This window comes from Ailuropoda melanoleuca, chromosome 4 (assembly GCF_002007445.2).
Source record: "Ailuropoda melanoleuca isolate Jingjing chromosome 4, ASM200744v2, whole genome shotgun sequence".
NCBI classification, from domain to species: domain Eukaryota; kingdom Metazoa; phylum Chordata; class Mammalia; order Carnivora; family Ursidae; genus Ailuropoda; species Ailuropoda melanoleuca.
This window is the reverse complement of record NC_048221.1, coordinates 19,950,592-19,960,547: the sequence shown is the minus strand read 5'-3', so window position 1 is coordinate 19,960,547 and position 9,956 is coordinate 19,950,592. Positions and strand designations below refer to the sequence as shown.

The window sequence follows — 9,956 nt, the reverse complement described above, 5'->3', positions numbered from 1 at the left end:
GGTCATTTTTGCAATCTCTCTCAATCATACTTTTGAGCAGTGTAGTTTCTGTGAGGGTGGGGGGGGGGAAGGCAGCCCAACTGAAGTGAGTTTAGGAGAGAATGGGAGGAGTGAAAGGAGAGACAGTGACAACATGTTTTGCTATGAGGAGATGCAAAGAACTGGAATAGAAGGTAGTCAAGAATGGAGTTTTTAATATTAAAGCCTTGGACACTCAATATGACCTGATCCACCACAGTTACTGTCAAGATCCAACCTAGATTCTCCTCCGTGGTTTCTTCATCCCCAACTTGGCTGTTTATAAGGTGGCTTCCACTTCTGCTTTTAATCCAGGCTCTACTATTATCTGCAACGATTCTTGCTTCTTGCCCCCGCACTTGCTTACACCAAGATTAGGAATGGTATGTAAGGAGGTGTTGCCTCCCTCCAGAAGGATCCCAGAAAGTTTCAGTGAAACACTAAACATACTTGATTAAAAAATATATTGATTGATTAAAAATATATTGATCAAAACAAACAAAAAGAAAAAGAATGGAGTTTTTAATAGTGGGGGACAATGCATGCTGATGGAAATGATTTGGTGAAAAGGTAGAAACTGATTTACAGAAACAAATGAAATTAAGGAATGACATCAGTTGCAAAGGCAAGAGGTGATGGTGGGCAAAAGAAAAAGAAGAGCACCAGAAGAGCAAAGTGTTAAGGGTGGCTTTGGATGGGGCAAAGACAACTCGTTTCAACTCAAGGAAGGCAACGAGTGGTACAAATGGCACTGAGATGGGGGTGAGATGGTAGGGAGACAGGCAGCCAGTCCACTGCCATTTTCTCAGTTAAGTGTGTAGTAACATCATCATTTGAGGTCAAAAGGAGAAGAGGAAGAACTGCCCATTTGAGGAGAGAAGAGTGTAAAATCTTCAGGTCAAAAAGCAAAATTAGGGGGGCGCCTGGGTGGCACAGTGGTTGAGCGTCTGCCTTCGGCTCAGGGCGTGATCCCGGCGTTATGGGATCGAGCCCCACATCGGGCTCCTCTGCTATGAGTCTGCTTCTTCCTCTCCCACTCGCCCTGCTTGTGTTCCCTCTCTCGCTGGCTGTCTCTATCTCTGTCGAATAAATAAATAAAATCTTTAAAAAAAATCTTTAAAAAAAAAAGCAAAATTAGGGGCACCTGGGTGGCTCAGTTGTTAAGCGTCTGCCTTCTGCTCAGGGTGTGATCCTGGCGTTATGGAATTGAGCCCCACATCAGGGTCCTCTGCTGGGAGCCTGCTTCTTCCTCTCCCACTCCCCCTGCTTGTGTTCCCTCTCTGTCAAATAAATAAATAAGATCTAAAACAAACAAACAAACAAACAAAAAACCCCAAAAAACAAATTTACAGGGAAGTGTTCTGAGAAGTAAGTCTGTTCATCTGTGGTCCTGAATATGAACCAAAACTATGCAATATGGTGGTTTGTTTTTCCTTCAAGGAAATTCAGCTCTTCTGGTGCAGGATGAAGTAGGTGAAGGGCTGGTTTCATACAGAGATGGAGAGACGGCCAATGGTGGTAAAATCATAAGAGAATCCTCAACAGAGAATGGAATTCGAGCGGGGCACAAGGGCAGTACAACACTGGTAAGGTCAGTCTTTGGGAAGTCCTCATCAGAACTGAAGAAACATTTGTATCGATGCATAAGAATCAGTGATTCTAACACAGAGGTTGACAAGCTTTTTCTGTAAGGGGCCAGATAGTATTTTAGGATTAATGTCAAAGCAGTCCCTGTCACAACCACTCAACTGCAGGTCCTAGTTTTCGGACCACTGCCCTAAAGCATAGAAAGCAAAAGTCAGAGACCAAGATGATTGAAATCAGTATTACTGTTGCCGTGGTCAGTTATGGCAAGAACCAGGGCGATGCCACCCAAAGTGGAGTGAGCATTTCTAATCACTGAGGTTAAGTACAAAGATTGAGATGAAGCACTCAGAAATTTGCATATCAAATTGAAATAGCAGTTTTATGTGTGATCAATCTCACCATTAAAAACAAGCCTTGTACGCTGTATACCTTTTCTACTTATTTTTCTCATAATTCACTTTTATTGTTTTACAGAAGAACTGGTCTATAATGGATTGGACATTTTTTTTTCCTTTTTTTTTTTAAAGATTTTTTATTTATTTATTCAACAGAGATAGAGACAGCTAGTGAGAGAGGGAACACAAGCAGGGGGAGTGGGAGAGGAAGAAGCAGGCTCATAGCAGAGGAGCCTGATGTGGGGCTCGATCCCATAACGCCGGGATCACGCCCTGAGCCGAAGGCAGACGCTTAACCGCTGTGCCACCCAGGCGCCCCGGATTGGACATTTTTTAAATAATGTTACTTCCTTACAGGCAGTTTGAGAAGCCATTGTCTCTGGTGCAATTACAGGAGTGGGTGATCCAGGTAGGATGGAAGTGAAAATCACTGGAGGGGAGAGGCAAGGGGCTTGGGGCATCATCTAGACAATGCTGAAGTCACTAAGAATGGTATCACACATAGGGTGGCAGTGACATCAGTGGGAGCCCTAGGTGTGTTTCAGCACTGTGCAGAAGCTGGTCCTGAGGGTGGAGGCAGAGCTGACGTTCCTTAAGATCACAATATATGCTATTTCCCAGAGAAAACAGCATCCAGATTAGCACCGAATTTGCAAAACCTCACGCCCGGCCATCACTAAGGCCAGCCTCCTGGGCATTCTCTGGGCTCTGGGGCTCCCACGAGAGCCAACCAAATGTCTGACTTCTGTCTGGGGGCCCAGTAGAGAGCCAAAGGCTGCAAGCCCCAGCTGGCCCACAATGGCAGGCTGACAGAGAGTGGATTCAGAGGTAACTCTCCTAGGAGGAGATGCCCAGAGTCTTTGGGAATATAAAGCCGCCTCCCTCGCCGCCCCCCTCCCCCCGCCCCGCCAATTCCAAGTTCAGGAGACCAGAATGGTGCCGGGGCTATGGAACCAGAGACTTGGCTCTGGATGTGTGATGACAGCCTCAGGGGGGCAGCTTCTGATTTGGACAGTCAGTGGCATACGGCCACTGTCAGTCCAAATCAGGGGCCACAGGCACTGAAGGGTGGGAGTCGGGGGAGATACACCCGTTTCCCTGTGCAGAAGAGGGACGGCAGGGCTCTTGGGGTCTTCACGGTATGGGAGTCACTGAGACACACAAAACCTGGTCAGACATTTATTGGGGCAGTGGAGCCAGTCTCCACCCTATAGTAGTTTTAGACTGATAGGATTTCAATGTGGAACTCAGGCTGGCTGGGAGTGACGTCATATTGTTCCTGCAGACTCTCACGGGTCTGGAAGGAGAAGCAGCCCTTTGGGACCTGGAGGATGCAGAGGGTGTTGCATACGTGCCAGTAACGTCGATGGCACTGCCACATGCGAACCCAGGACTGGAGCTTGACTGCCGCCTCCTCCCGGATGACGTAGATCTTTAGCAGGTCCTGCCGCCGCTTAAGAACCCGCCTCCACAGGAGTGTTCGCCACCAGCTCTGAATCATCCAGGCCCTGAGGGCAGCCACCAGCAGGGTGCGACGCACCAGGGTACCCCGCCACCAGGCCTGGATCTTCCCAGCCGCCTTGGCTCTTGCTTGGCGGCGTTTTTCACGAAGCCGCTAACCAAGCAAAGCAGAGGACTCCCCGTGAGTTCATCACAGACAACCGCGTCTGGCGTCTGCCACGAAGGAGCTCTGAGCTTCTCTCTTAACGATCAGGCTTCCCCCGGTGGCTCTGGCTCTGGGGACCCAGGAGTCCTGAGTGGGGTTTTGCCTCTACCGTCTTGTCTGTGGCCATAGACACATGGGCTCAGCCTGGGAGTCATGGGGTCCTCAACCACAAAATGCGGGTATGCTTGCTCTCAATGCAGATACGCTTGCTCTCTGGTCTTCACAGGTTCGTGGAATCAGTGGGAACACGTTCCAGTCCAGAAGCCCGGCGCGAGTGTGAGGGAGCCCAGGGCCCTCTGAGGATGAACCTCTGCATTTACGGCCCGCATCTCAGCCCGGATCCCCGCCCGTGGGGTTGCCTCCTGATATGACCACGCCAGGCTGTGACCCCTTGAGGTCTCGCCCTTCCCTCACTTCTTTTGATTTCCACCACTACCTCTCAGTCACCCCCATAACCTTCTAAACCCAGGCCACTGCTTCGCCAGCTTTCCAGTTCCACTGCGGTGCCCCAGCTTCCAGTAACTGGCCCACATCCTGATGCCTCGCCTCGCTGCCCTCTCTCCGTGCTTATGTCAGCTCCCTCAGAACAGGGAGGAAATTTATGGGGACAGGAGAGCAGCACCGAGCTGACCCCTCCATTGTGGGACCAGAGAAGTTCCTCGACTATCAGGGACTCTGTGGCCAGATGATCAGTGATCTATGGTTCTCTCGTGCTCCTGGGCCCCACGTACCTTCAGTTTCTCTTTCTCTAGTGCATCCTTATCGGGACCAGACTTCTGCAATCAGAATATAGGGAGAAAGCAAGAGTGAGGACCAGCTTCCGGTCAGAGTCCTCACAGCCCTACCTCCCCATTCTTCCTGAGGCCTTTGAAGTCATCTGGTGCTTCCTTCTGCCGTGGGCCAGCTCCCCTTCCCCAGGGAGGGGGTGTCTGCCTGTCTTACACAGCATTTACTGCCCATGGTCTGGGGCAGTGTTTCTGGTGTTCACACCCCTTCTGGTTGCTGCTCCATTGGTCCTGGCAGAGGCAGGAGGGGTGGGAGAGGAGGAGATAGCCATGATGTCACAAGAGCAACTATGACCCAGGGACCAGGTTGCCTTCTTCAGGCTCAAAGTTGTTGGATAAAGAGGAAACATCTGCCCATTTCCCTCCTGCTGGGGATGGACTGATGTCCTTGGTGAAACCACAGCCCCTGTTGAGTCTGTCCTGTCCCAAGGGTCACTTCTATTTGGCCCACCCACTGGACCCTTCTGCCATCAACCACTGAGGAGAGCGGCTTACATGGTGCAGGGGAAGGCATAAGGGTTCAGGCTGCTCCCTGTGTCCGGCCCTCCCTGCCACCGTGCGGGCAAGGCCTTTCAATGAGGATCACTGTGAGTATGGAGGGTGAGCAGAAGGGGCCAAGGAAGGGTCAGGATGGAGGTACCCCAGTCAATTTCTATACCCTCCAGCTGCTGTAACCCCGTCCTTCTGCAGCTGGTTGGTGCCTTGCAAGCTGATATATGTTTCTTTCTTTTTTTTTATGAGACTTTTTTTTTTAAAGATTTTATTTATTTATTTGACAGAGAGAGACAGACAGCCAGCGAGAGAGGGAACACAAGCAAGGGGAGTGGGAGAGGGAGAAGCAGGCTTCCTGCCGGGCAGGGAGCCTGATGCCGGGCTCGATTCCAGGACCCTGGGATCAGGCCCGAGCTGAAGGCAGACGCTTAACGACTGAGCCACCCAGGCGCCCCGCCAATATATGTTTCTTAAAATAAAACAAGCCCCTCCATTCTGTGTCGGAAACTTAGTGGGCTGGAGGAATTTTCCAAACATGAGTCATTACGGAGGAGAGAGTCCCCCAATGTAGTCTTGTCTGGTGGTGGCAGCGGTCCTATTTGAAAGGGTCGGTTCGTACTTCAGGCTTGCTTCCAAGACCACCTGCCCCTGGCTGTCACGCTCACTTCTCTTAACCAACTCTAGGTAGCCCCCTCCAGGCCTCAGGAACACACTGACATGGTCTCTTCATTTCAAGGCATCAACTCCCCACCAAAAAAGACAGGATTTGGCTTTCTGCCCCATCCCAAACAACTCCACTGTTTCTCCCTTCATCTTCCCAATTCGGGCCCTTGCCGTTGAGGTCCCCAGTCACACTTCAGTGTTTATAATTATCATGACCCTGTGAGTCGCATGGACCACTGTGCTCCAGAGCCCACTCTGATTCCCTATCCTTCCCTGCACGACTTCCTAAAAGCTTTTAATTATGTCGCAATATACAAAAGGTTTGAAAACAGAGAAGGAACGCCCTCTGTCCTCATGACCCAGCATAACCTGCTCTCCTCCCTCTGCCCCACTGCTGAGTTCGGCCACTCCGGCGACTCTCTGCAGCAGACAGTGCCAGGAGGAGCACCTTTTGCGTGTCTCGGTGCACCCATGGGGGGCGTTCTCCCAGGGAAGCACGCTGCTGTGGCTTGCTGAGTCACGGGACAGGTGGCTCCTCCACGCTACGACATGCCGACAGACTGCTCTCCACAGTGCCAGCCCCAGTCCAACCTCTGTCAATCACCTCCTAATTTCTGCCTAACCGAGAGATGTGAAGCGGTGTCACCTTGCTGTCTTAATTTGCATTTCTCTGAGTAGGGACTGGAGCTGAGCATGAGTCTTCAGGGTGACTAGCTGGGCTCCAATCTTGACACAGACCCCTTCTGGCTGCGTGAACTGGAGCACGTCTTTCCGTGGTGTCTGTTTCCTCCTGGGCAAAGCGGGGAGAGCAACGTGGTGCCTCCTTTAAGGAGCTGGGGTGGAAATGCATACAGGTGAGGTCCTCGGCATGGCACGTGGTCCTGGGACAGCTCTGTGTCTTTCAGCTCTTAGGATTATGTCATCTTGCCCTTCTGTCACCTGATTGCCTGATCTCGTCCTTGGCCTATTTTTCTACCGGAATCCCAGCATTCTCTTGTAGGACTTCCTTGGACTGGACTTCCTTTGCTGGATAGAAATGTTGCAAATATCTTTTCCCAGACAATCACTTGCAGGCTGACTTTTTTCCTGGTGTCGTTCGTTGCACAGATATCGTTCCATCCATGTCCCCCTTTAAAATTGTGCTTTTGAAATTTTTTCAACTGCTGCATTCTCATCCAGGGTCACAGTTTTCCTATTAAATTCTCATTTCCATCTTACACTGAGGTCTTCAGCAAGTGACAGGAACATGATCCTGCACACTGAGTCTCCCTCTTTGTTGGATTCAGTCCATCATCTGGATAGAGCACATGCTATGATAGTTTCCTAAGGAAAGGTGCATGGATATAAATATGTAGAGATTGCAAGCCTGAAAATGACTTTTTTCTACTCTCAAATCCGATTGATAGTTTTGCTTAGTATAGAATTCCAGATTGAAAATAGTTTTCCTTCAGAATTTTGAGGAACTTGTTTTACTTTTTTCTAGAGGTCTACTGTTACTCTGATTCCTTTGTCCATGTGATGTGACTTATTTTTTCCTCTCTGGAAGCTTTTAGGATCTTCTTTTTATCCCTGTAGCTTTTAGGATGCTCTGAAATTACTGTTGTTTCCATAAGTAATTATGTAATGAAGGAATACATGATTCCATCTAGGTCTTAGATGTGTGGCTTCATCAGGGTTCAAATCCTACTCCCCAGAAACAACTGTCCCAACATCTCTGAGCCAACTATCCCAGATCCCTCATACCCAACAGACATGTTGTTCTCAGCCTCTCTAAGATGTTTCTCCCCCCTCATTCATTGTATGGGGCATGCTCATTTATAAAATTTGTATGATCCAACTCTGGGAAAACTTATTGTATTGATTTTTTAAAAAAATAATTTCTAGCAGGACACTTGGTTGACTCAGTCAGTTAAGTGTCCGCTTTCAGCTCAGGTGATGATCCCAGGGTCCTGGGATGGAGCCCTGCATCGGGCTCCCTGCTCAGAGGGGAACCTGCTTCTCCCTCTCCCCCTGCTTGTGCTATCTCGTTCTTTTGCTTTGTCAAATAATAAATAATCTTTTAAAAAATAATAAAATAAATAATTTCTACCTTTCAATTTTCTCAATTTAATACTTATAGAAATCCTACTAGTCAAATCATAGACAGATCTTCTAATTTCCAATATTTTCTACACTTTCTTTTTTTAAAAGATTTTATTTATTTATTTATTTATTTATTTATTTATTTATTTATGGGAGAGAGCATGAGTGGGGGAGGAGCAGAGGGAGAGGGACAAGCAGTCATCGCACTTAGCATGGGGCCCAATACGGGGTTTGACCCCACCACCCTGAGATCATTATCTGAGCCGAAATCAAGAGTGGGACATTTAACCAGCTGAGCCACCCAGGCACCCCTACACTATTTTCTTTTTTTTTATTTTTTATTTTTTATTTTTTAAAGATTTTATTTATTTATTTGACAGAGAGAGACAGCCAGCGAGAGAGGGAACACAAGCAGGGGGAGTGGGAGAGGAAGAAGCAGGCTCATAGCAGAGGAGCCCGATGTGGGGCTCGATCCCAGAACGCCGGGATCACGCCCTGAACTGAAGGCAGACGCTTAACCACTGTGCCACCCAGGCGCCCCCCTACACTATTTTCTAACTCTGTCTTTTTATTCTACTTTTTGGAAGACTTTCTCCATTTTTAATAGAGTCTTAACTTTCAAGAGCTCTTTCCTGCCCTCAGACTATTCTCCTTTTATAGCACATCACTCTTGTTTCATTGCTTTGTTATCTCTTATTAGGAATATTAGTTACAATTGTTAGTTTGGTTTTTGAAACCTTTTTCTTCCGTTCCCTGTATTGTCTCTATTTCTTTTAATTCCCCCTTTTTTTCTGTTTTTGTTTTTATCTCAGTCTCTCACGTTAACGATCCTTGGTTCTTGCATACGAGCATGTCATTAGAATGCTGTGTGCGTCAGTGGGGCTTATGAACTGGTGCCACTCAGTGTAGGTTAATAAGGCAGAGCTGGGTTTTTTTCCGTGGGGGACCCCACATATCAGCATTCATTTGTTTTATTCTCTGGAGCTTGCGGTAGATTGCTTTAGTGGCCCTCTAGGCATACTTCTCCCTGTGGGACCTTGTACTTTCTTCCCATAAGGGGACAGATCTATCTTCCTGTGCCTTGGGCTTGGCAGCACAACACGCCTTGCCCAGCAGAATAAGGTGGAATGATGACAGGCAAGTTTGGCCTTGGCTTCGCAAGTCTTTGCCAATTTGTGTTTGCCCTCTTGCACTTCTGCCCTGGCCAACAAGGCAGTGCGCAGGCAGCCTTCGGGTCTGAGGAGGAGGATGAGGAACACGTGGAGCAGAGCTTCCCCAAGCAAGCCGTCCCACCTAAACGCAGCCTGGGGCAACATGCCCCGAGCCTGTGAAAGTTTGCTCCCCAGCATTTGTGTAGCGATAATTAACTGACACCGCAGAGAGGAGTCCCAGAGCATCCAGTCGGAGAGTAGAACGAAAGCTGACTGTGAGCTTCCGGGGGGTGAACTGGCACAGAGGGCTGGCGGCCTCACCGTCCGGCCTCCACACTTTCAGCGAAACCCTCCATTTTGGTGTGGGGCTTCACTTCCGCCTCCAGCCCCGACTGAAATCCCTGAGTCTAGATGCTCTCTGGTTCAACGGACGCGGAAAATAAAGCTCTCTGTTGCCGGGCTGGAGGAGGGCTATCGTGCGGCTGTGCGCGGGAAGGAGGAGAATGGCATGAGGGGAAATACAGCAAATCCTTATTTAACTGCTTATTCCTCATCTTCGATTCTTAGTAGTTGGTGCCTCGATTACATGTTGTTATTATAGTCTTGTGGTGTATTTTCCTGTGACTTGTACTCCTACCTTCTAGTCTCTTTTTTCAACGTTGTCTTGACTGACTGTGGACAATCAATGTGATTTTTTTTTTTTTGGTATCAGTTTGTCAAGTGTCCAAAAACTGGTGAGATTTTTATAGGAATTGAACTTAACTTATAGATAAACTTGGAGATAACTGACAACTTTACAATGTAAGTCATTCTATCAATAACTCTATGGCCTATTTCTCCTTTTATTTGGTCCTCTTGTATATCCTCTGAGCTATGGACAGAAGTGGCATGTGTAACTTCAAGGATATGCCCTAAAAGAGAAGGAGGTGCCTTTCTCGTCCTCCTTCCTCCTTGCTGGCTAGGCTGTGGGTGGGAATATTGAAGTTGAAGCAGCTGGGGCGCCTCGGTCGCTCAGTCTGTTAAGCTCTGGCTCTTTTTTTTTATTAACTTTATTTTATTATATTATGTTAATCACCATACAGTACATCCCCTGATTCTGATGTAAAGTTTGATGCTT

At 48.3% G+C, this 9,956-nt stretch overlaps 1 protein-coding gene across 1 annotated transcript; it reads right to left on the bottom strand.

Moving 5' to 3' along the window:
- Positions 1–3,189: 3,189 nt before the first annotated feature.
- Positions 3,190–4,690, bottom strand: IQCF3 (IQ motif containing F3). Its single transcript, XM_002918959.3, has 3 exons — positions 4,609–4,690; positions 4,398–4,442; positions 3,190–3,615 (listed from the first exon to the last, which is right to left on the bottom strand). Exons 1-3 carry the CDS (start codon positions 4,624–4,626, stop codon positions 3,220–3,222), a joined length of 459 nt encoding a protein of 152 aa, XP_002919005.1. The 5' UTR covers positions 4,627–4,690; the 3' UTR covers positions 3,190–3,219.
- Positions 4,691–9,956: the final 5,266 nt, after the last annotated feature.

What these genes read in the sequence shown, in the direction of transcription:
- IQCF3 (XM_002918959.3), bottom strand. An exon ending in TAGAGAAAGAGAAACTGAAG is followed by an intron (nt 3,616 to 4,397) that starts GTACGTGGGGCC and finishes TTGCTTGGTTAG; the next exon opens with CGGCTTCGTGAAAAACGCCG.